This window comes from Vulpes vulpes, chromosome 12 (assembly GCF_048418805.1).
Source record: "Vulpes vulpes isolate BD-2025 chromosome 12, VulVul3, whole genome shotgun sequence".
NCBI classification, from domain to species: domain Eukaryota; kingdom Metazoa; phylum Chordata; class Mammalia; order Carnivora; family Canidae; genus Vulpes; species Vulpes vulpes.
The window spans coordinates 61,662,090-61,688,385 of record NC_132791.1 but is presented as its reverse complement, the minus strand read 5'-3'; the positions used below and the strand labels follow the sequence as shown (position 1 = coordinate 61,688,385).

Genomic DNA, 26,296 nt, shown 5'->3' with positions numbered 1-26,296 from the left:
TGCAAGGCAGCTGAGTCTGTTCCTTTTTTTAAAATTTAATTATTTTTTTAATTTCTCCACCAAACATGAGGCTTGAACTCACAACTCAAAGGTCCAGAGTCGCATGTTCCACCGACTGAGCCAGCCAGGTGCCCTGAGTTTGTTCCATTTTCAGAGTCCTTATGAAAAGCCCTGGAGACTTCTGATTACCACTGTCTTCCACTCTCTGCAGAGGGGTTGGGAAATTTAGCTTTCTTGGCTGAATTTAGCTGGATACATTATTACTCCTAATAATATAGGAGCTCTATTGGTGAGGAAAGCAAGGAGAGTGAATTTGTGGTTCGCAGCTAGCACTTCCATGTTATTATTTTAATGGCACTCAGTGTATGGAGTGAGGGGGCAAACACAGGCTCAGCCTAGTGTCTTGAACTGGAAGTGCTAATCTGGGAAATACAGAGACTCCTTCTTTGTGCGGGTTAATGGTAAATCTGTTCTTTTGTACGGGAAGACATTTTCACTACACTTTTAGCTGCTAGGCTAAAATTTTAAAATCAAACCTTTGTTTGTCTTGAGTTTTTGAAACTTTGAAAAACAGTTTTGATTTTCTGAGCTGCTGTCTAGGCTTTTTACACTATGATAACCCTGCTCACACCCAGAATCTGGACATTCAGGTGAGAACTTGAGTTCGAGAATTCCTGCCATAAGTTCTCACTTTGCTTTCCTGGCACCATTTCAAATAAGCATTTGGGGTTAAGCCCTTGAGAAGTTAGTGACCTCCATCTCAACCACCTGTAAGTGACAGGTGCTTGCTACCCTGCTCTCTTATCTCCCGCTTGCTCATGACCTGCCGCCCTCCCCTGCTTCTGGGATCTGTAATAAATCTTACTCTACATCCTTTCTGTGGATATAATGAAACCGTGCCTTTAATCAGAATGAGCCCATAGGGTCCACTTCCCCAAACTGGGAGCTCAGAAGCTCAGGGCTTTTGCCTCTCCTCCAGCAGGTCATAATCTGTATATTCTTAATCATGACACCAGCTCTGGCTTCCTGCTACACAGTAGGTTTTCCAAGTTTTTAATTAGAACATTAAACGTCATTCCATTTTAGTTGGCATATCAGTTTCACATTGCTGCTGTAACCTATTAGTGTAAACTTAGTGGCTTAAAACAAAACAGATTGATTTCTTTTTATCCTTCTTGAGATCAGAAGTCCAAAATGAATTTCACTGGGGTAAATCAAGGCATCACAAGGCTAGAGGGGAATATTTATTCCCTTTTCTTATTATTTCCTTATTATTCCTTATATTTCTTTATTATTCCTCTAAAGGGATTATTTATTCCCTTTCCTTCCCAGCTTCTAGAGATCACCTGGGCTCTCATCTCAATCCTTCCTCTATTGTCGAAGCCACCCATGTGGCATCTTCCAAACTCTCTCTGACTCTGACCCTCCTGCTTGCCTCTTATAAGGAATCTTATTATTACACTCAGCCAAGCTGGTAATCCTCCTTAAAATCATTCCATATTTAAGACCCCTAATTTAGTTAGTCACCTCTGCAAAGTAGTTTGCCATGTAAAGGTAACATTCACAGGTTAAGGCGCGATGTCATAGGATATGCCTACCACAGACAGCTCTAACTCAAGTTCCAATAGAATTTTTCTTTTTTATGTGGTTCCTTCAAACTGCTGCCCAGAAAGGCTGAGCTGAGGACCATGATGATTTTTCTTGAATAGAATTTGGACCTAATTCTTAGGAGCATTGGAACAATCAGTGTTTCTGTTATAAAAATCTAAAGTTTATTCTATTACAGACTTGAGAAACTTTCCAAATGGTGTGGTCTAGTTCATATGGCATTTCCAGTGGGATGGTTATAAACATTGCATTTCATTTTGACTTTTTCTGTGAAATAATACATAGAAAGGCTTTTTGTCAGAAAAATACTTCTGAACAAAGTTTCTTTATATTAATTGATTTTGGAAATTATAAACTACTTAGCCTCTATACAATGCATTTACTGAACTTTTTTTTTTGCATTTACTGAATTTCTAATTTTTTCAGGAAAAAGATAATTCCAGTCTGAAATACTAGATAATATACAACAATAACAACTACCAGAAACACAAAACTCTTCTTCTAAAATCCGAACATTTAGGACAGCTAAATAAATAGGGTTTTAAAAAAATATATTTTATTTATTTATTTATTTTAGAGAAAGAGAGAGAAAGCTGGGGTAAGGGGAGGGATACAGCAAGGGGAGGGGAGAGAGAAAGAATCTGGTTCTGTGCTGGGCAGGGAGCCTGACATAGGGCTTGATCCCAGGGCCCTGAAATCATGATCTGAGCTGAAATCATGAGTCAGACACTTAACTGACTGAACCACCACGTATGCACCCCTAAGTAAAGAATTTTTAAATAAAATTTAGATATAATTATATTTTCCTCTGTCTTTTTATTAGAGATAGTAGTAGTTCATTTTCTTTTATTGGCTTTCCCCCTTAAATTATGTCTTTATAATTGAGACTTTTTCTGTATTTTTTTTCTGTTTCTGTCTTTATAGCTGAAGAAATGTATAAAAACTCCAGAAATCCCTTCTAAACATGTTAGGAACTGGGTCCCAAAAGTCTTGGAACAACGACGACAAGGTTTGGAAACATATTTACAGGTAAGATGTATTTAGATCCTCAGTTTAATATAATGTAGCTTAAATAAACTTACTGTCTTAGTATTTTTTCTCAAAGCTAATAGATGAGATGCAAAATAGATTAAGCAATCAAACATTCTAGATTAAAATAAAGAATGTTCAAAATTATAAATATGTTGTTAGTTGGTCCTTTTAGCTTTAATCAGTAATAATGTAGATTGAGGAAGTGAAAATTTCATGTACAGGTAGAAACTGATGCAAAGTGGGTCTGTCCATTTTTTAATTGAGCTCTACAAATTACTTAGTTTTTGTTTTTTGTTTTCTCTCTCAAGATTTGTTGCTTAATTCAGCCATTGGGTTTTGGTTGTTGAGGACATAGAGAATCTGAATTTTCATTGGGCTTGACTCGTCCATCTGTGAAATCAAGTTGAGAACAAGTGTCTAAAAATTGCCTCTGATGAAGTGCCGACTTCTTTGCAAATTAGAATATGTTTTTTAAAAGAATGCGTAAGCACTCTTTACTTAGCACTTGTCCTAAGTAAAAAGGAAAAGCAAAGGAAAGGATGGAACAGTGTCAACTTATCTTAGTTTTAAAATACAAAGGGCTAGAAGCTTCAGATAAATATCCATGTAGTTGTTAATCCAGAGTGCACCACGCAGGGCAGATGCTGGCACGGCTCAGGCCAGTTGCTCAGCCAGGATGCTAAACATTTTAGAGGCAGATGCATGGGAATGACCCAAGTGAACATAGCTGAGAGGAAAGGAAGAGAAGAGCTGGACTTCACCTAACCTAAGGGTTATGGATTTATCATGATGATCTATCTAAGACATGCTACATCACAGAAACAGCAGCTCTTACTGTGCTTTCCATTATTAATATCTTGTAACCTCTTTAAGCTTTCACCCTATGGTAGATTCTGTATAGGCAGGTAGCTGGAGGCTCTGGGAAGCCAGCATACTGTTTATGTGACCAACTTTTTCTGGGTGGTTTGCCTGGTTAGAAGTTGAAGAGAAGCTATCCCCACAGGTTTATACTTGGTGATAAATTTAGATGACCCTCTCCCAGTAGAAAGATGCCAACGGTCTCTCCATGGCCTTGTTTAGTTTTCCTGGCTTGACAGTGTTCACTGAGAAAAGCGAACACGCTGGAGGCCCTGCAAGCATCTAACAAGGGCTCTCTTTACTGTTTTTGTTCATCTGCGTTTGGGCATGGTGGACAGATCCTTCACTGCCTCCCCCTGGAAGTCAGAGATGAAAGGAAATGGGTTCCACAAATGACAGGAACGTGTGTGGCTGTGTCCCTTGAGACTCTATATATGGAGCTGTGAGACTTCCAAAGCTGCTGGCAGCACTGCCAAGCAAAACCAAACCAAAAAAACGAGACTTTAGACATCGGATGTGAAGGGTAAAAATTCATGTTCTCTATAATTAAATGGAATAGGTAAACAATGCATTCTTATAGGCCACATTTTCCACAGATACTGTATATCTTCAGGCTTTCCTTGTGAAGCATGCTTTCCTCTTTTTCCTCCCACTGTATTTGACACATGACTTCCATTACTACTTAATGTAAACATTTTAAGTTGTTTGTACTTTGGATATAACTATCCAGATAAAATCATCTGGCCCCAAGAGAAGTTTACAGTGACTCTCAAATTGAGCTTAGAATTTTCTATTCTCAGAAATAGGGCTTGAAAGATGTGGTGAGGGATTGGGACGGCTTGCTTCTTCTTCTGCATTTAATACTCATTTTCTAGTCACTATGGTCCCTACGGAGGTCATGGGAGCTCTCTCTTCTCCCTCCTCTGGCTGATTGTGTTTGTGGACAGTGGGAGCTAGGTAGAAGTTGAAGAGATGAGTGGGAATGCTTTACTGGTCCTAAGTGAACTGAAAACCCTGGGTCATATATCATTTTTTGATAACTTTTGGTGTTTAAGTCTCTTTAAGAGTCTTGGCATGGCATTGGACAGGATGGCCCTGTTCTGGCCCACAAATCTGAAAAAGTTTTCATACCCACAGTCATAACATTTCAAGCTCACAGTGCCATTAAAATATTTTCTAGTCCAGCCTACCTCCTGCCCTTCATTATATCCATAATTATACTTCTGGCCTTGGTTTCTACTCTTAGAACAGGCAGATTAGCACTTGAGAGGGCCGTAGAAAACACTTCCTCCTCTTGTCCCACTAGTACTTTCGGGACCATGGGTGAGTAGAACAGAATTCCTAAGGTCACTCTTCTGTTTTAGTGGTGAAGAAACTGAGGTCTGGTGTGGTTATGCAACTTGCCTCACTCCCTAGAGTTGATTAAAGACATGAACTGAAATTTTAGTTTCTAAGTCCCTTTTCTTTCTGTATTATAGATGTTTCTAATTTCTTAGCCTTAACATAGTTTTACTTAAGGATATATTAATAATCATAAAATAAAAGGCCTTCTGATCATAAGCTGCCATAATTTAATTAACTACCCCTAACTCCCTTGATAGGTTGATAGATTGGTGATTTTTGATTTTTGTTTTGTTTTTATTTTGATTGGTTATTTTTAAAATCTATACCTTGAATATATAGAATCCTATGAAAACTGTCAGTATGCATCTATTTTCCATGTTAAGTCATCTGCAGAGAAACCCAGATCTTAAGAAATATATTACCTGGGGTGTCCCATACTGATTTGACCCTCAGACATGGTTTATAGAAGACATTTTACTTTGAGATGACTTCCTGTCTTTCCTGAGACCCCTCTGAAATAAGAGTGCAAAAACTTAACAAGGAGTGAACCTTCATAGTTAAGTAGTAGATGGGCAGGGGAAAGAGGGGTCATCAGAGGTAGAAAAATGTTTAACAACTTTCTGGAAAATGGAATGTTCTGGAAGCATATGAATTGTTGTAGCAGAGAGCAGAAGGCAGCAGCCCTGAGAGCCTGCAGTAGAGGCAGGAATAAGCCTGCCCACGGCTTTGCTGGAGAAAGTCTAGGCTTAGAGCCACCAGGTAAAAATGCAAACAAGAGGGCCCATTCAGAGTAAGCACAAGGGGCAGGTGTCTTGACCACTTGTTCTCTATAGAATACAGGCAGCTTGATGTTTATGATGGGCAAAAAAATTTGCAAGACCTTTCTCTTCAGGGCAAAATAAAACAAGGGTGCCTAGGTGACTCAGTGGGTTAAGCAACTGACTCTTTTTTTTTTTTTTTAAGTTTTTTTTAAACTAATTTATTTATGATAGTCACAGAGAGAGAGAGAGAGAGAGAGAGAGAGGCAGAGACACACAGGCAGAGGGAGAAGCAGGCTCCATGCACCGGGAGCCCGATGTGGGACTCGATCCCAGGTCTCCAGGATCACGCCCTGGGCCAAGGGCAGGCACCAAACCACTGTGCCACCCAGGGATCCCCAAGCAACTGACTCTTGATTTAAGCTCAGGTCATGATCTCGGGGTCCTTGGACTGAGTGCATCGTTGGGCTCCGTGCTCAGCATGGAGTCTGCTTAAGGATTCTCTCTTGCTCCCTCCGCCCCTCTAGCCCTGCTTATATTCTCTCTCTTTCTCTCTCTCTCTCTCTCTCTCTCTCTCTCTCTCTCAAATAAATAAATCTTTAAAAAAGACAAAATAATAGGCCAAAATATTAAATAGAATGAAGAGAGCTAAGGCTTCTCATGTAGATATAGGGCCCTGAGTTTGATTCCCTTCCCCACCACCTTAGCTCAGAGAAGAGCTGACCAGATCCCATGCTCTGCTCACATTGTCCTTCCACTTGGAAGGAGGTCTGACGGACCTTCAGAGGAACCCCCCTCCCCAGGTCCCTCAGTAACGCTTTCTTCAGTGAGACCTGATAACCAAGGATTGCCAGGTCTTTGAGGAACAAAATGACCGGATGAACTGAAACACTGACTTGTCAGGAAAGAGAGAACTCAGAACACAAAATACACCCCCATAATTGGTTTTAATAAATCCAGAGAGCTGCCCAAAGGCCTTACAGCCAAAAGATAACACTAGGAAACTAAGAGGAGCAGTCGGGACACACAGGACTTGTTAGTATTTATTGTGTCCTCCAGCCGAATCATTCAGTAGCTGTACTTCACTTGGAAAATTGTTCATAAAGGACAGATACAAAATCTCCCCAACAAAAAATGAGACACACTGAGGATCTATCCAAGTGTAACATCCTGGAGTCCTAGAAAGAAAGATAAGGGGGAAATACACCAGTAGGGGAGAGAATAATCAAAGGAAAAGTAGTTGGCCATTTCCCCAAGCTGGAGGCGGTGAGCCTTTACATAGACAAGGTGCTTCCCAGGCAGAACAAGAAGAATGATAGAAGCCCTCCAAGACATAGACACACTGGCAGAATTTCAGTGTGTCAGAGATGAAGACCTGTACTCTTCCAGAAAAGAAGAACAAATGGTGGGCAAGGTTGAGGTTCAGTTGTGGCTCTGGTTCCTTATCTGAGGCTGGTTCAATGGCAGGTCCCTCTCTCTTCTTCAGTAGTAGCGTCATATTGCAAGCTGGCTTGGTTTTTATTTTTATAAAAGGGTTTTATTTATTTATTTGTTTGTTTATTTATTTATTTATTTATTTGAAAGAGAGAGCACGCCTAAGTAAGCAGAGCAGCAGGCTTGGTGTTTAGATGGCAATTTTTCACGGGAATTTTTCATATATCACTTGTTGCATCTGTTGCTATGCTGTGAGATTTATGTTTCTGAGGAAAGGACCCACATCTTATGTCACTTTCTTGAGAACAACAGAGGATTATGTTTTCATCTTATTTATAAGGAGGTAACAACAGTTAAATATACCAGGAGGGATGACTGCGTGGCTCCGTCAGTTAAGCGTCAGACTTCGGCTCAGGTCCTGATCCCAGGGTCCTGGGATGGAACCCCACATCGGGCTCTCTGCTCAGCCTGCTTCTCCGTCTCCCTCTGCTCTTCCCCACACACATACATGCGTGCACTCTCTCTTTCTCTCTCTCAAATAAATAAATGAATACATTCTTTAAAAATATATACAGGAATTGTTGGGAGCTAGACTAAAGTGGCTCATAGAAATCATGATTAAGAATAAGCTAAAACATAATACCTTAAAATTCACTGAAGAAGATAATTGCACAGACAGTTGCACAGCTGGTGTGGGATTTACTATGCATTACCTGCAGGATGCTGTCTACAGAAGATCCTATTACCTGGCTAGCCTGCCCTTCATTAGTTTTAAAAATTATGCAACATAGTATAATGTTCCATTGGGCAAGTAGTCTGCGGTGGACCTGAGTTTTATTTTTTCTTAACTCTTCCAGTATACATGAACCATTTATTAAAATTGACGATGTGTGCTTGAAAACATGTACTTGCTAATTCTTGAGTGCAGAGAGCTATATAGGAGATGAACTTTGTTAAGGGTGCTGTTCAGTCAGACTTTGCTTTTTGATCTATAAGATGAAAGGTGTGTTCAAATTTACCACTTACATTCCTATGATTGCACATATGACTGGGCTTAGGGCCACCATCCTTGCTTTCCCTTGGTCTCTCTTTTTCTGAGGTTTTACTTTTCTTGCCTGCTTTCAGATTGGTGGCAGATTTTCCCCCTTTTTCTCTTGCCTTTTCCCCTCCTGTGTTAGTTTATATCTGTTTTTTTTTTTCCTAGTTACCTGTTTTCTTTAGTCTCCTCCTGAACATGACAAAGACCTTAGGATGTTTCAAGTCTGATCACCCTACATGGAGGATTCTAGGTTGACAGCTTCCTTTTGGCTTTTATGGCTTCTGATAAAAAAAAAAATCCACTGTCATATTATTGTTTTTCTTCTATATGTAAGATGCTGTTTTAAGATGTCTGTTTTCAAGATTTTGTCTTTGTCATTAGTTTTCAGAAGCTTAATTATGATGTGTCTTCAGTGTGTATTGCATTGGGTTTTTTTGTTTGGAGTTCCCTTCTTTGTCTTCTCCTTCCAGGACCATGATAATAGGAATATATGGGTTTTTTTGCTCTAGTCCTGCACAGATCTGGGCCTTCTCCATTGTTTTTCTTCAGACTTGTTTTCCCTCCATTGGTCCGATAAGCTCATTTCTATTGTTCTTTCTTTCCATTTGCTGACTTTTTCCACTGTTCTTCCATTCTGATATTGAACCTATCCACTGGCTTTTTATTTTGGTTACTGTATTTTTTAGTTCTAAAATTCCCACTGGGGACACCTGAGTGGCTCAGTGGTTGAGCTTCAGCTTTCGGCTCAGGGTGTGATCCCCAAGTCCTGGGATCAAGTCCCACATCGGGCTCCCCATAGGAAACCTGCTTCTCCCTCTGCCTATGTTTCTGCCTCTCTCTGTGTGTCTCTCATGAATGAATAAATAAAATCTTTTAAAAAATTTTTTTAATTCCCACTGATTCTTCTTTATAATAGCATTTATTTCTTTGTTGAGTCTTTGTATTGTTTCTTTGTTGAGTCTTTGTGAAGTTTTATATTTCTTTGTTGAATCTTTGCACTGTTTCTTCTGTTTCATTGAAACATTGTTACCATGGCTGCCTTACAGTCACTATTAGAATATTCTAACATCTTTGTCTTCTCAGTGTTGGTGTCTATTGATTGTCTTTTTCATTCAGTTTGAGATCTTCCTGGTTTTGATATAATGAATGGTTGTGGTTGATTCCTGGACATTTTTGTATTATGTTAGGAACTCTGGATCTCATTAAGACTCCTTTCTTAGCTGGCCTTCTCTGACACTGCTCAGTCTAGGCAAGGTGGGGTGCAAGGACTCTACCTCATTTCTGCCGGGTGAAGGTGGATGATCAGCTTCCCCACTTGGCCTTTGTTGACCTCTAGTGTGGGAAAGGTTTTCTTCATTATTGCTAAGAGGATGGGAGTTCCAATTCCCCACATGGTCTCCACTGACCCTTGAATGGCTTGAGGGAGACAAGAGCCTTTGCTCCCTACTTGGCCATCTCTGACACTACTGTGGCATCGAGTGCCTCTCCGCAGCCTCATGAGGGTAGAAATCTAGGCTTTCCACTAGAGGCTTTTGCTGGCTTGAGTAGAAGTGGACCAACAATTTCTTCTGTGGTGTTTTGGTTGAATAGAATGGTCAGTGCCTGAAAGTTTTCTATCTTGCTAGGCTGTCTCTTTTATGGTATCTTTGCTAGAGGAAACAAGCTTTGATTGGGGCTTGATTTGTCTGCCTCTCCTGGTATTTTCTGGCTCCTGGCTTTTTCTGTTCCAAGCAAGATACATGAGGTAAAATGAAAACCCAGGAAAGATAAAACTCACCACTGTATCATTCCTTAGGTGTTGGCAGGTTTCATTCCTTCCCCCAGCCTTAGATATAATATCCAATATAATGTCCAGTTTTAGTTGTATTTAGCAGGAGGGAGAGGGAAAAGTCTATTTATTCCATCTAATTAAACTAGAAGTCTATCCTTTGACTCTCCAGTTTTAATATTATGCTTTTTTTGTTTTAGAAATTCTCTTTGCTGGGCAGCCCCAGTGGCCCAGTGGTTTAACGCTGCCTTCAGCCTGGGGTGTGATTCTGGAAACCCGGGATCGAGTCCTGCAACGGGCTCCCTGAATGAGCCTGCTTCTCCCTCTGCCTGTGTCTTTGCCTCTCTCTCTCTCTCTCTCTCTGTTGTGAATAAATAGATAAAATCTTAAAAAAAGAAAGAAAGAAAGAAATTCACTTTGCTTTTTCCCCCTCATCTGCCTGGATGTTAGTTTGGGGTCTGTTTTATCTTTTTAAACATACTAACTCTCAGTTTCCTGGGAAAAATGGTAACCATCATTTACCATTTGTCCAGTGGGCCATTTTTAGTGTTTTTGTAATTTTAAGATTTTTTTTAATGAATAATTTATAGAAATTCAAGTAAGGAGGAAAGTGAAAGACAACTGCACTAGAATTTTGATTAGAATTTCAGCATAGCAAACTCAAAGTCAAAGTCTTAGTCTTTATTTTTCTATTTTTTCAAATGGGCAGCATCCTTTGAACAGCATGCTTTACTGATGAACTGGTCATGAACTGTTTTGCATAAACCTGAAAACCTAAATCATCTTGTAAACATTGTAAAATCCAGATTTTAAATATATCTCATATATATTTTCCAGGAGCCAGGAAATAAATATATATATATATGTATGTGTGTGTGTATATATATATACACACACACACGCATATATACATCATATTATATATACACATATATATGATAGGTTTTTGCTTATCATTGTTTCTGGTTCTTTTTCTTTGACATGCGTGATGCAGTCCAAATCTTTGGAAACCTTAATGGTTAATAGATTTGTTAAAGAAAAGTGGCTTTTCCTGCATTATTACAAAATGTTTTCCTTTTTAAATTTATACTCAGAGCTAGAATGGGTTTTTAAAAAACTTCTGTAATGGGACGCCCGAGTGGCTCAGTGGTTGAACGTCTGCCTTTGGCTCAGGTCATGATCCCAGGGTCCTGGGATCGAGTCCTGCATCGGGCTTCCCACAGGGAGCCTGCTTCTCCCTCTGCCTATGTCTCTGCCTCTCTCTGTATCTCATGAATAAATAAATAAAATCTTTTTTAAAAGGTTTACACTGCTGCCACCTTTGTATATGCTTTTGTCTGGTAAAGTAAAGCATTTGTTAAATAAATCTTGGTACACAAACATCATAAAAAGTGAAAAAATGGTGTTCAACATTCTTTTAGCAAGATGAAATGGTCTGAGTCCTTGATGCAAAATACTGTATGATGAAATTCTTCTAATTGAATGAATAGCTCCAAGAGAATACTGTATTTCCTTTTTCATCATTGATCCCTAAGTGTGAGAAAATTCATCTATGATAGCATCTGAAGTCTCATGATCTGATTTTACCTATACTACTAATTTTGCTATATATTATGGAAGCCACTAGTCATATGTGGCTAATAAACATTTGAACATTTGAAATGTGGCTAGTCTCAATCAAGATGTTCTACAAAATGTACACAGATTTCAAAAACTTAGTACAAGAAAGAATGTAAAATATCTCAATAGTTTTTATTTTTTAAGTACTATTTTTTATGTATCAGGTTAAACAAAATATATTTACTTGTTTCTTTTTACTTTTTTCATGGGGCTACCAGAAAATTTAAATGTTAAATATACATTTAAAATTATTATAAAGTGTATATGTGGCTTACATTATACTTCTTATGGATGGACTGTGGTGGTCTAGAGTATTCCTGTCTATCTTTCTTGTCGTCGTCTGAATCTTATAATAATCGCGAAACACTTTGGTCCATTGATTATTTTTTCTTTACTATTTTGGGTAGAAAATGAAAATTTCTGAATATTTAACTGTGTTTAGTGAGAACTTTACAAGTAACTTCAAGTACTATTGGAAGACATTGAAAAATGATGAGTACTTTGGGCAATACAGTAAGAAAGCTAAAACATATTGCAATGATTATTATTTATTTCATTATCCTTCCAGACACTCCACTCTCATCATTATTCAGTTTTCTTATTTCTTAGCATAGTTGGGAATAATTGATGAGTGATGATGAAATGATACTTAGGATTATAAAGGAACAAAGTGTTGCAAAGTATTGGAAAAATAAGATCACTTAGATTCCACATGTGTATTAGGAAAAATCCAGTGGATGCATATGGTAATCCTAACGCTGGAGGAATTAGATTGGAATCATGTCTTCTTTAAATATATATGAATCTTTTCTTTGTTTTTGGAAGACAGAATAAAAGTCATAAAACACCATTTCTTACAAATAGATATGCTTAGGGGTGCCTGGGCGGCTCATTCAGTTAAGTGTCACTCTTGATCTCAGCTCAAGTTTTGATCGTGGGTTCAAGCCCTATGTTGGGCTCTACACTGTGTATGGAGCCTACTTAAACATATAAAGAAAAAATAAATATAAATGCTTGGTTTTCTGCCTTTTAAATGTGATCTGTCATTTTTTTCTAATTCTTTTAGGGTCTTCTTTTCATCTTTGATGTTCTTCTGTTTTTCATCTTTGGTGTTCTTATATTTTGCTGTAGAACTTTATTATTAGAGTTACTATAGTTATTCTATATGTAGGTGTAGATTTTTAAAAATATGTATTTTTTAGTATCTTGCGTGTGTGTGTGTGTGTGTGTGTGTGTGTGCATGTGCACGTTCTCTGAATCTGCATGTTGGAACCTTTCAGCATTTCTGGAAAATGCTCAGGTATCATATCTTTGAATGTTGCCTCTTTCCCCTTTCTTATTCTGTTTTTAAATTCACGGTCTGATAATTATGATAACTAACATCTTCATGGTCCAAGTTGTTTCTGCTGATTCTTGCCCATGGTGCTTTGTTTCCTCTTAGGTGTATATGTATGTGTTATTTGTTTGTTTTTATTTTTAGCTGGTAATCACTTTCCTTTTACCTTTATCCTTAGGGATTTTTTTTAAGTCCAGGATTGAATTAAATTTGCACAAGAGATAATTTTTGTTTGCTTTTGCTGATAACCTAGGAACACTGTCAACTGGGGCTTCTTAGCTTGAAAATTTTTGAATTACACAAAAGGTGTTAGTTTAGGTTACAAACCTGTGAAGGGTTCCCCCCCCCCCCCCCTTCCTCTGAGTATGTATCCTTCAGCTGCTTTATTTGGACTTCACTTTTTGGGTTTCCCATGCCTATCTACCCTGAGCAAATCTTAGATTTTATCTTCATTTTTTTCTGTCCATGCCGTCCCCAGAGGGGCTGTTCAAAGGTATGGTGTTCACAACTCATCCATGGGACAGAACCAGCTTTGGTGCTTGCTTGTCTATCAGGATTTCTATTTATATTCAATTTAAAGATGATCCTGATTCCATACTTTATTATCATCTCAGTGATGCATTTTTAAACATTTATATACACACATATGTAATTATATATAATATATATTTTATAATATGCAGATTTAAAAATAATGTATATTTGTATATACTTAATATAAAACATACTTAAAACTACATATTGTGTTTGTGTGTGTATGTGTTTATACATATATATAACATTTTTACGATCCTGAGTATTCCTTTCCAAGAAAATACGGCATGATGGAGTGTTTAAGTACTAAATTACTCTTCATGGTTAGCCAGATATTATTATCAGGATTTATACTGCAGACTTTTTCAATAAAATGAGACACATAATTTCCTATAATCTATTCTTCAAACATAGAGAAATTTGGAAAACAAGTTTAATTATTTTACTGACTATAATTTTATTTTTGACAGTTTTTGCTTCCCAAGTCAAAATGGATTTCATATCCTATTCATTTAGGGATGGGAATGCAAATTCTGTAGGAATCTCTGGGACAGTCCACCTGTGGCAGCCAGTGATTGGTTGCACATACAATGCATTTCATCTGAGGCTCATACTGGAGCATACGCTTTTATGAAATGCCACCTGTCATCACTCATACCCATGAGCTGTAAAATAGACCTTCAACATTCCTGCAATGTAGTTCCCAAAAAGGTTGCGTCACGACCTCAAAATGTTTTTCTTTTTCTTTTTTAATTACATAGTCAGTATATGTAGGTTTAATGTCTTGAGGTTTATTGAATAATATTTTTTTATCTGCCTTTGACATTTCTTCAGCCTAGTGTGCTTTAGAGAACATTTCTTCCAAAGTATGCTGCCTTCCTGATCCCACCAGGCATATTTTCAAGCCTGTTATCTTTCTTTTCCACGAGCTTCTTTATTCTCCAAAGATACTGTGGCCATTAGGTCCCCATTCCCCATTTTGCAGTAAGAAGCTCCTGGTGAAATGTTGAAATGGTGTTTTATTTTGGGAATTGTTGGGTGAACAGCTGCTGTGCTGCCTCACCACCTGTTGCTACATGAAAATACTCGAACAAGATCCCAGTTACCTGCAGAATCACATGGCCATTATGTGTCTGGTACCACCATGGGGTTTTCTCAGAAATATCCTCTTTCATCTAATAACCAGTTTCTATACTAGTTGGAACACTCTTAATGCATTTGTAAAACACATTTTCTTACTTCCACCTAGAGTGTTTTGTAGACTTACTTTGTCTTCTTTTTTTGGGGGGTAAGATTTATTTATTTATTTATTTATTTATTTATTTATTTATTTATTTATTTATTTATTTATTTTATTTATTTTAGAGAGCATGTGTGCATGAGTAGGGGAGGGTGGAGGGAGAGGGAGAGAATCCCAAGGCTACTCCAGGCTAAGTGCGAAGCCAGCTTAATCCAGGACCCTGAGATCATGACCTGAGCGGAAACCAAGAGTTAGACGCTTAACCAGTTGAGCCACCCAGGCACTCCACTTTCTTTCTTTTGTATGTAGACATACAAGGTTATATTGGTTTTAGGCATACAACATAGTCAATAGTTCTATACTTACGCAGGACTCACCACAGTAGTGCATTCGCCATCTGTCACCGTACAGCGTTATTGCAGTGTTATTGATTATATTCCCTATGCTGTACTTTTCATTCATGGACTTAACTTTTTAATGACTACAAACCACTTATAAGTTGGGTTTCTTTTAAATTACATACAATGCCTATTTTATGGCCAAATATCCTTTTTCATATACATAATTTCACTTTTGATTCACATCTTTGATGCATACTGGCAATGAATGTTCTTTTGGGGGAATTTTTCTCCATGTACTGTGCAGACCACCAGAGCTTTGTTTGTTTGTTTTGTTTTGTTTTGTTTTGTTTTGTTTTGTTTTAATCACTCCATGAGAATTGTAAGATAGGCACAATTGAGCTGAGATCAACACAGTAAATGAAACTGAACTGAGATTCAGATCTAATGTTTTCAAAGTTCACTTACCAGAGAGGGGCTCCCTCTTGCTTTATCTCAGCAAAACTGCAAAGCACTACATATCATAAACTGTTGAGCTTGTGAGTGGTCAGAGCTGGAAAGGTGAGATGGATGTAGATCAGGTTTCTGTTTAAGATCTTAGCATTATCATTAAGTCGGTTTTACTTTGTAAAGGAGTTTTCTCATCATTATTCTCATTTATACAATCATAGATATTTTACAAAGGTGAAAAATTTCTTCTGTAAAATATTCTCATTTTTTCTTATTGTCCACTTTCTACTTGAGTGCTTTTAAATCATATACGTGTATCTCTCCATAGCCATACAACTCTGACTGAGGAGTAATTGAAAATCTGTCTTTTCATCCACCCCTGACAGGGTAATGTCATTGATGGAGCTGTGTAAAGTCAAGAGCGCAGCCAAGAAGCCCTATGCTGTCCCCATGGCCACCCTACACCCTACAGTGTAGGTCCTGAGAATCTTGAGTTTTATTCACAAATTAAGAAGTGGCATAAAAGCAGTTTTGCTTACAAAGGACTTCCTTAAAATGCAACCAAAGTAAAGAACAAATTCTTATGTATTGGGGGTGGAGGGTGCACTCATGAGAGATGTACATACAGTTTTAACTTCACAAAATCACTGTAAAAGCCTATAGAAGTAACAGTATCTATGAAGGTCCTGCTTATAACATGAGACAAACTGTTCTTTGTTCTCGTTAGAGATTGTGAACGGTGTGTTAAATAATATTAATGGCTGGGATTGTCAGTCCTTAACAGTACTTTCCTTGTACAAGTGATTTTATTGATCGATACAGACTCGATGTAACGGGGGCAGATTATTTTTACTGATTTTATCGAAACCTTAACCAAGTTTGTTAGTGCGCCACATATCTTTAAATAGATCTAGATGATGATGTAGATTAAGAAAAGCAAACCACCATCCATCTCTTTTTGATCTGTTAATAACTTAAATCCATCATTGCTAGCAAGTGTTTTCAGATTCTCTAGCGCATACATGTTTGTGTTGTGCCTGCTGAGAAATCCTGGAACCCTGTTTCTGTGGTTCATTGTTCACACGGGAAAACTCTAACCACTTATCCAGAATTTGGCAGACAGGTTTGTCGTCATAACTGGCGAAATAATTGATAAAACATGAAGAGGAAAAAACTTCACGAGTTTCTGTTTCCTAAATTTCATTTTTGTCAACTGTGACCTATAGATGATTCTTAGATTTTACAATATAGTTCTTTAAGACTTTTATGTGCTAAGCTGAAAACACTATGTAAACTATACTTAGCACAGTATGTGGTATTTCATCTCATATATTTTATAGATTTATCTTTTTATTACAGAGAATTGTGCTACTTATTATCGAATGTATTTTATTTTTATTTTTATTTTTTTTTGAATGTATTTTATTTTTCTCTGTGATTTGCTTTCTTCCCATGATCTCAAAATGACAGACTTTGTTTAAAATAATTTTTAGTACAGAGCAATTTTTTAAATTTCTGAAACTAGTCGTATATACTAATTCTTTAAATAAAGCAGTACCCTTTCCTTTTGATGAAATAAATTAAACCAGTACTTTTAAAATGCAAACAATGCATTCTTGCTTCCTTTGGATAGGTGAGATTGCAGAAGAGCCTGGCCTACAGAGCTATAGATAATGAGCCTTCAGAGGTAATATAGGTCAGTGGAGGTAAGGTCAGTAATGATAATTTGAGAAGCTCTTGGAACCTCAAAAACATCCATGGTTTCATTGAGAGGAATCTGTGTGGAAGAAGGGAATAGACTGGAAATATGTACTCCATTGCATTGGGGCCCCAAAGATTTGATCAGGCTTAAAATTTAAAACTTTGGAAATTTTAAGACTATGAAATATAAATATTGACCAGCTAGTTTGTCAGTCTATACTGATATAAGGAAAAAAAAAGAACAAAACTTCTCAATAGTCATTAAGTTAGGTTTAATGCCCTAACAGAGTCCTGGATTGATAAGATGAATATTTTGGGCTAAATCCTCCTATAGAGCTGCCTGTGCTTGTTGGCGGACTCATGGCAGCATGCTGTTTCTAGAAAGTGGGCAGGTGAGATGTGGAGTGTTATATACAGACTTGGATGCATTTCTGGAAAGCCAGCTCAAAGTCCCTTCTAGAAACAAGTAGTCACTGATGTCGTTTCATGTATATGGATGCAAATATACCCACATACTTATTTTTCTTTACATTCAAACTTACCTGAACCAGGGGCAGTTTTTCTTCCCAAAGGACATCAGATGATATGTACAGACATTTTCGGTTGTCACATTTTGAGGATGTTAAAAATCTTACAATACACAGGATAGCCCTGAACAAATAGTCATTTGCTTCAGAGTGTTAATAGTGGCACGGGCTGAGAAACTCTGATTTAAACATCTCAAAATCATGATGTGCTTCCTTTGTCTTTTTTCTGTGCATGTTTTTAATCATGTATTTTAGTATATTTACTGTATCATCTCTAATGCTTTATAAACTACTCTTTTCATTTAAAGCATATCCCAAATCTGTACGGGAAAAAATAAAGAAGAACATAAAACCGTATCACTGACAGTTACCACCGTGGATTAAGAATTCTCCTGAGACGAGGTTTTTAAAAGCACCTTAACTTTTTTGGTATGGGTATTTTCAACATATAAAAAATAGAATAATAACATAAAATCCCAGATACCCATCATCCGTCTTCAATAATTACCAACTCAGAGACTATCCTACCTATATTCCCAAACATACCCCACCTTCCTATATTCCCATATTATTTTGAAAGAACTCACAGATGTCTTTTATCTGTAAATATTTCAGTATATATCTCTAACAGATGAAGGTTCTTTTAAAAAACTATTTTAGTAAAGGCTCCATAATATCCTATCCTATGGATGCGTTACAACTTAAGCCTGCTCTTAAGTTTTTGGATTGTCTTTTATTTTCAACCTAGAGTGTTTGGGTTTTGTTATGGTTGTCATTGTTGTTTGTATTTGTGCATCTTCATGTGGCATATTTTCCTTGTTCTATAGGCGAAGTAGAAAGCGTGCAAACTAAAGCAGGGCGAAAATGAGCACGGGACCCTTAATTTCATTAAACACTGTGTAACTGGTAAAGATTAATGTCCATATCTCTTGCTAATTCTTTCCAATTACTTAGTTCATATAAATTCCCAAGCCTGGTTAATTATGCTGAAGTCAGGTAGTAATTTTGAACAGTGTTCCGACAACAAGGGAATGTTCCTGGTCTAACCTTGCCCTCTCACACAGACTCTCAGCAGATTAGGCCCTCAGGCCCGGAGTCCATTCATTTTCTGCTCAGGTCTAATTGCTGCCGACTGGCTGCCACAGGTACCTGGATAGCCTGCATGGAAGGAGGCAGGGACTTCTTGAGAACAAATAAGGAAAGATTAATTGTTTGTTTTGGTCCCTCCCAAGAGAAATGTGGGTGCTTAATCAAGAAAAATAATTTCTTCTGTTGATTTGGCTTATTTGGAGAAAAGATAATTGTGTAAAGGTGGGTGCAAAATGATGCCTTTTCTAAGAGGTATTGCCACTTACCTGCACAAGAGCCAAGCGTACAGGGAAATAAATGTAAGACGCAGACGAAATAGATGAGGATGGCTCACATTTCTCATAGTAAGTAATCTGGCTGTTGGGCTTTCATTTGGACCAATAGTGCTAGCTAGAATTGTCATTTGTTTTGTCTGGATCTTTAGAAAACTAATGAGGGAGACAATAGTGTAAAAAAAAAAATCAACAACACTTTTCCAAATTGTTCTTAATTGCTGGAGGACAAAGTGAACTAAATGCTGTGATGTTTCCAATTAAGGAACCTGTTTCAAGCAAGCACTATTAAATCTATCTTTCCCAATCTGATAAATAAGCGATCAAAGAATGGAGATTAATTGAGAGCAATTAGTTCCAGATTCCTTAAAATAGGTAACGTGAACCAATGTTAGTAATGGTTTTTAGCAATTTTGATATAATAACAGTGTCATACCTTCTTGCCGATCAAAAAAAGGAAATTGATGAAATATAATCAAATTGGTTCTTATTTTTAGTATTGAAAACCATCTGTTTTCCCAAATCTTAAGGTACATGAAGAAAGACTTTCGATATCTTCCAAATCAGAATTGGCCCTTGAATTTGGTAAATGCATTAAAAGAGAAATGTATATTGTCCCTCTGAGGAAGAAATAGAGTTGTAAACACCAGAGTGTCTGTGCTAGGCAGGAGTCAGCATAATTTTTCTCTAAAAGACCAGCTGGTAAATATTTTAAGTAATCCGGGCCATACAGTCTTTGTCACAACTACCCAACTTTGTCATTGTACTGCAAAAGCTGCCTTAAGATGTTAATAAATGGTGCTTAACAAAGGAGAGGGCCTCTGTTCTAATAAAACTTTATTTACAAAACCATGCAGCAGGCCACATTCAGCCCTCCAACTATAGCTGATCCTTGCATTTAAAGGCCAGTGCAGATTGGGGCAGATGGCCAACAGGAGAGGGCTGAAATGGGAGAGCATGGCCTGGCATCAGGGGGATGTGGACTCAGAGTCCTGAACCTCCACTCACTGCTGTCCCAGCTAGGGTTTTAACCTAACCACTCTGGGCACTGGTCACCTTTTCTGTAAAAGGGCTAAAAAAAAAGCACACCTCTACCTCATAGAGTTGTTAAAGAGGACCACCTGAACTAGTATACACAAAGCACCATCTTCAGGATGATGCAGGATGTTGTCACTAGGAAGTTCTCATGATCTTTTATCCGTTTACTCACTTACTCATTGATTCATAAAATAAACACTTTTGAAGAACCTGCCCTGGGCCATATGCTCTACATGGTGCTTTGCATTTATTCCTTCATTGTCCTCACCATCATTCTAGTTCAACAGCATCATCTGGTATTTGAAGTCAGTTTGCCTAAATATGGACCATTTTGTATATGACCATATGCCCAAAGCCTGTATGTAAAGCACTTCTGTTTTCCTCAATAGACAAAATAGTAGCAAGGAAATCCGGTAAATCAGTATGAACCTTTTTAAGAGGCTGTTGGTCAGGGGAGACAATGTGAAGGGTGCCTGCGTAGGGTCAGTGCATGCAGCCCCCTCACCAGCAAGTGTCCAAGGCCAAGTGTGTGCAGTCACTCCTATGAGAATGTAGAAAGCAGTCATGAAACTTGCAATTATATTAATTTTTTATATGACAAAGAAGTGAAGCAGGCTTTATTTATTTTTAAGATTTTATTTATTTATCATGGAAGACACAGAGAGGGAGACAGACACAGGCAGAGGGAGAAGCAGGCTCCCTGCAGGGAACCCAATGCAGGACTTGATCACAGAACCCCAGGATCATGTCCTGAGCCAAAGGCAGATGCTCAACCACTGAGCCACCCAGGTGTCCCAAACAGGCTTTATTAATATCACTGTTCAGACTGCTTCTGGCCCTTTCATGAGTCCAGGTGTCAGACAGCTTGGAGTCCACAACCAGGGGCCTCACTCTGATGCCCTTGCTTGTGTGTTCATGATAGCCTCTTGTACTCTGAGGTACCTGATGAGGTTGTATTACCTACTTTCAACTAAACTGGATAGGTTGCATTACCTGCTTCCAGCGAAATCTCACAGAAGGTGCAAGTCGCTTAAAAGGCTGCTTTTCAAAGGAACTGCAGACTGAAGACAAAACCAGAAATTGCTTGCCCAAATGTACGTTGAGCAACGGAAAGGAGGCAGCATTGGTGCCGGCACCACCCTGACTCCTGCCAGCCTCCCACTGAGGGCCCTGGGAACCCCAAGTGGGAAAGTAAGTGGCTTTGGAAGAACACAACACTGGGAGAGAACATCTTGAAAATGGATGTTTGACGGAGTTTCTATCATGATGGAATTTGGTTGCCAGGATTAATATATGTAACCTAAAATTCTCTCTACTTCTCTTAAAACTTGGAAACAGAATTTTCTAGCCTGTTCAGAAACCTTTCACAAGAAGAGTTTCGGGGGTCTTGGATCCAAATTTTTCTAAATGCAACATTTTCTACTTGCTCTCCAGGAACAACTGTGTGACATCACAAAAGAAGGGAATTTCGTGGCCAAACCTCATTAAAATGTCTTTGTGTTTTTGGAGGACGGATTTGGAAAAATTAGTATTATGACTTAGTAAGTGCAGCTATTGGATCTACCTGTGTGCCACCTTCACACAGCATACTGATCATATTACTCTCATGCTCTAAAATACCATTATTTGTAATTTTAAATAAAAACAAACATTCTATCATTGATAATCACAATAAAATAAAATTTGTTTTCAATCTTTTTCCATATTTATATTACTTTAAATTTTCCTTTCAGGTATGTTTCACATAGCAGATAATTTATTTATTTCTTTATTTATTTGAAGTAAGCTCCATGCCCAGCTTGGAGCCTAGTATGGGGCTTGAACTCAGGACCCTGAGATCAAGAATCAGATGCTTAACCAACTGAACTTCCCAGGTGTTCTACATAGCACCTAATTAAAGCAATGATAGCTTTTAATGGTGTATAATTAAGTAAACCCATATATTTTAGGGTAAAGGCTGAACTCTTTTTTATCTGAGAGGCATATGATGAAAAATGTTTGGGATTTACTGCTCCCTCTTCAGCAGAACGCTCTGTTCCATTCATGCCAAGGTGTTTTAAGTAAGTAAAATAACATTATCACAGTGTGTTTCAGACTTTCATTGCTTGTAATTTATTGCAAAGTGCTCTGTTCCCCCCCCCCAAAAAAATTTTTTTTAAAGGCCTTTCCCAATTCAGAATTTGGCCAACTCCCATTTTGCTTTTGGACTATAAGTGGTGGGTTGTTCTCAGGCTAGACCAAGAGCCTCACCTCCACATCCCTGAGTCCAGGGTCTGTTCTGGTTCTGGCAATACACTTAAAGTCTAAAGAATGTCTAATACTTTTAAAAGCATTGCCTGGCTTTGCCTTCTCTACTTTTTCTTTATCCTCATTTACAGAATGGGCAATGTCTTGTCTTATTTTTAATTTTACTTTTTCCACTGAGGATGTTTGCTTATTGAGTGGAAATTACGGCTTTTATCCTGTCTTCTGTATTCCCTGACCCCCATAGTGATTTGAGATGACTTGTCATTGTCTCTTGCCCCAGAGAGCCTTTCATGTACAGATACATAAATAAATTGATTTTTCTCCCTCATCCATCTGGGCAGAAAGGTAGGGCAGCAGCAGCTGAGCAAAGGATATTTGTTGGAACTCTGATCGTCTGACTCTGTGACTGTTTCAGACCATTCACAACAGGAGAACCCTAGATGCCTCCTGCCCTTCTGAGACCTTTTTCGTATTTCAGATACACAACTGAAGTCAGCACCATCAGCTCCAGGATGCTCCTCAGGCTTATTTCCAATATTACTCATCATTGCCTTGTCACTCCCTTGGTGGAGACTTTCTCCACAGAGCCCCTCTCATACTGTTTTGGAAAAATCTGGGCCCTTCTGGGCCATGCATAGGTGCCTTTATAAAATCATTCTTTTCACTAATTATAGTCCCATAACTGTGTCCTGCAGGTTATTCCAGATTAGTCAGAGAAGTACTTTCCTTGGTCATCATTTCCAAGCCATTGTCATTGTTTACTGCTCTGTTCCCTCCTCCAGGATCATCATGGTAGTTTCCCCATCAGCTTGGGCTACTTGAGTTTACCTCCTACCTAACTTCATCTCTGACTGTGATACCCACCTGCCAAAAAAAATTGTTTCATGGCTCTGGTCAGGTACCAAACTGTTCCTAGCCCAGGTGTCCAGAATTCCAGCCTTACTCTACCTGTCTCTTATGGCTTATTAGCTGCCCCCCTTGTCTTGGCCCTTGTGTTTTTCATACCCTGTACCTGGCACATCTCTTTCTCATGTCTGTTTATCAGAGCATCCCAAAAGGCTCATTGGCAGTATCCCCTTTTGTATGGGACCTATCTCAATTCTCCATACCCAGATGTGATATTCTGAAGCCCTCAGGCACCTTAGTTGACCACTATGCCAGCATATCTTACCTTCTGTTAACAGCTTCTAGGGTCCTGGTCTTCCTTTTTCCCTGCCAGATTTCTGGGCCTGTCTGCCACTCAACTGGGCTCCCCTCAGCATCTTCCAGCTTTAGCTGAGTCCTCTCTGACTTCTGTTCAAGCCTGCCAAAGGGATAGTTTGTCTTAAGATACCTGATATTCTTCTGTCCCTTTCTTTTGTTATTTTTTGTCCCTCTCTGATAGTTTGGAACATCATCTTAGATTGAAATAAAAGTAGTGCCCACTTTCATCATTGCAATATTTCATTGCATTATATTCTCTGAGTTGATAGTGGTATGTGTGCATTATTAGGTATGTACAACATTTACAATTGGGCTGCATGGAAATTTTAAATTGTATGCAGCAAAGAAGTCACCACAAGTTCAAATCTTAAGACAAAAAGACTGAAAAAATAAGCACAGTACATAAGACAAAAGTTTAATTTCTGTGCTATGCAAAGAGTTTTTACAAATCACTAAGAGGAAAACAATCCGATAGAAAAACAGAATTCATTCATTTAAAAAATTGTGAGTGCTCAGGAAATGAGAGAAAAAGATACTTCATTCTTAATCAGACAGCAACAAATTAAAATGAGACACTAATGGAACTGCAGAAATTAAAACAGCATTTGTGCTCAGCGTTGGTAAGGAATAAACATTCCCATATACCTTTAAGGCAACTGCCCATTGTGGCAACCTTTTGGAAAAGCAATTTGGCAGTTCCCTCTCTATGGATTGATCCTACAGTTATTCTTGCATAATTGGGCTATGTTGTATGTAAGGTATTTATTTCATTGCAATATAGTTATAAAAATTACACAATAAGGCCGCCATCAGTTAAAAACCTATTGGAACACCCATACATTAGAAAGCTATACAAAATACTCCATGGCCATTCAGAAGAATGCTGTAACTCTCTATTATAGTGACAAGGAAAGCTGTCTGAGACTTACAGACTGATACCAGGAGAAATAAGGAGGGTTTTCTAGAGATGGAAATTTTTTTAATGCTTTGTCTCATGATGAATAACATTCACAATTTAGAGCCCTGTGAAGACCAAAAAACAAGGAAGTCTTGTCATCGGGGGGGTGGGGGGGGAGTTAGAGAAAACAGACAAATGGAAGATCTTATCTTTTTACGGTTGAAGTTTTTAAAAGCCTTAGTTAAGTCTAAGAAACAGTGCTATTTATTTATTCGTATAGCCACAACTTTCCATTGCTGCTATTCTTACTGGCAAGACAGATCACAGAGCTTAGTATCCCACCATATTGACCCTAGCTGAATAAGAAAATTTGCTATAGCAGTGGAAGGATGACAGTCACTCTTCCAGATTGATGCTATTTATTTTTCATTGGCACAGAAAAGGTTGCTAGGCATCCCCTGGTCAGCTTCTGCCAGGCCTTCACAGCAGTAATTGCATTGTTCCACGTCTTTATCAAGGAATCCCTTGCCAGCAAGTTTTTGGGAGGGACAAGTGTCAAGGATGAGAAGCCACAATGAAGTACTCGTGACGGAGCAAAGATTACACTGCTCAGGTCATTCTACAAAACTTGTCAGTTTGCTGCCCAAATAAATGCCTAGAGTGCGTAAGACACGGAGCATAGTGACCCCAGGAAGAAAAATCAATTGCAATTCATATTTCATATGTCTATAATTGCTTGTGAAAGCATGGCACCGGTTTGTTTGCAGGGCAGCTTTGCCTCTCCTGTTGTTTCTTTCCTCATTTCTAATGGACATGTCTTTCACATGCTCTGATTTTCAGTGAAGCAAAATTTGGGGCCCTTTTTTCTCGTCCACATTACCATTCTTATTACCAGTGCCCTGCCCTGGATTTGATCCGTGCATTGAACTGTAGACAGGCAGAGCCCATGCAGTAGAAATGGCTATTTTGATTTGAGATTCTTGAAGGTTTTGAGGTGTTTTTATTATTTGTTTACTCATGTTGCTTTAAGGTCCAGTGGGGGGTAGGGGCAAGTGGCACTGGGGGGTGCTGTTGAAAAAAATCATCTTTCATTGGGAGAGTTGTTCATTTATTAGGATTTTAAATATTCAAATTGAATTTTTTGTGTGTGCTGCTTTCTCAGGACAGGGGACCCATAACACCTGCTAATTTTGAAAATCACCCAGTCCGTCCTATTGACCCTCTCTGGCTTCAGTCTCCCCCAACCCAAGTCTTTATCATGTGCTGCTACTTTTGGATTCGTAGCCCTTCTGTGGACTGAGATGTCATAGGCATGGAGAAAATGCTGCTCACTTTATGGATTACTGTTAGGTCAACAAAACTTTGGCAGCATTGATTAACTTGACAGTGAGTACAGCAGTACATTTATCACTTATGGCTGTGCTGTAGAAAATCTAATAAGAAGCAAACAATTCCCTTTAGAGCAGTAACAGGTTCACTGTGGCTAACGGTGCATGCACTGGAAATTTCTGCCTTTAAATTATACCCTTGCCGCTGGTTGGGTCATTGACTCAAAGCTACTACACTTCTATAGTCGTGCTGTTGTTATTAATTGCATCACCGTTATCTGACTTAAATATTCAAATTGTTCCATATATGTGGTGTTTTTAAAAATGAGTGGTTGTATTAGATACAGTTCTAGAATGATGATTTTAAAATAATAGCTAGAAATAGAGAGTTCTATTGTATGAAACGAGGATTATGACAAGGAATATTACTTCCCACAATCAATGCCATATGTCACTTAGCTTGTTTTGTAACGGAAAACTTTGGAAGAAATTTTAGCCTCACCTAAACATTTTGTAAAGGGAAGTATTTATAAAATAGTCTTTGATGTGGAATGACTATAGACACCTACCGATAGAAATTTGGTGGGATCTTTCTTTGTTTTTTTTCTTTGTGCTGAAGATATCCTATTAAGAC

The 26,296-nt window shown here is 38.3% G+C and overlaps 1 protein-coding gene across 8 annotated transcripts in view; it reads left to right on the top strand.

Annotated features, from left to right (window-relative positions):
- The window catches only part of SNX24 (sorting nexin 24), a 154,153-nt gene that overhangs the window by 93,222 nt on the left and 34,635 nt on the right, over positions 1-26,296 (top strand). For all 8 annotated transcript variants that reach the window (XM_072728724.1, XM_072728720.1, XM_072728722.1 and 5 more), the window contains exon 3: positions 2,533-2,637. In XM_072728724.1, the coding sequence (XP_072584825.1) occupies positions 2,573-2,637 (65 nt within the window). In that variant the 5' untranslated portion in view covers positions 2,533-2,572. The remainder of the gene's footprint in view (positions 1-2,532; positions 2,638-26,296) is intronic.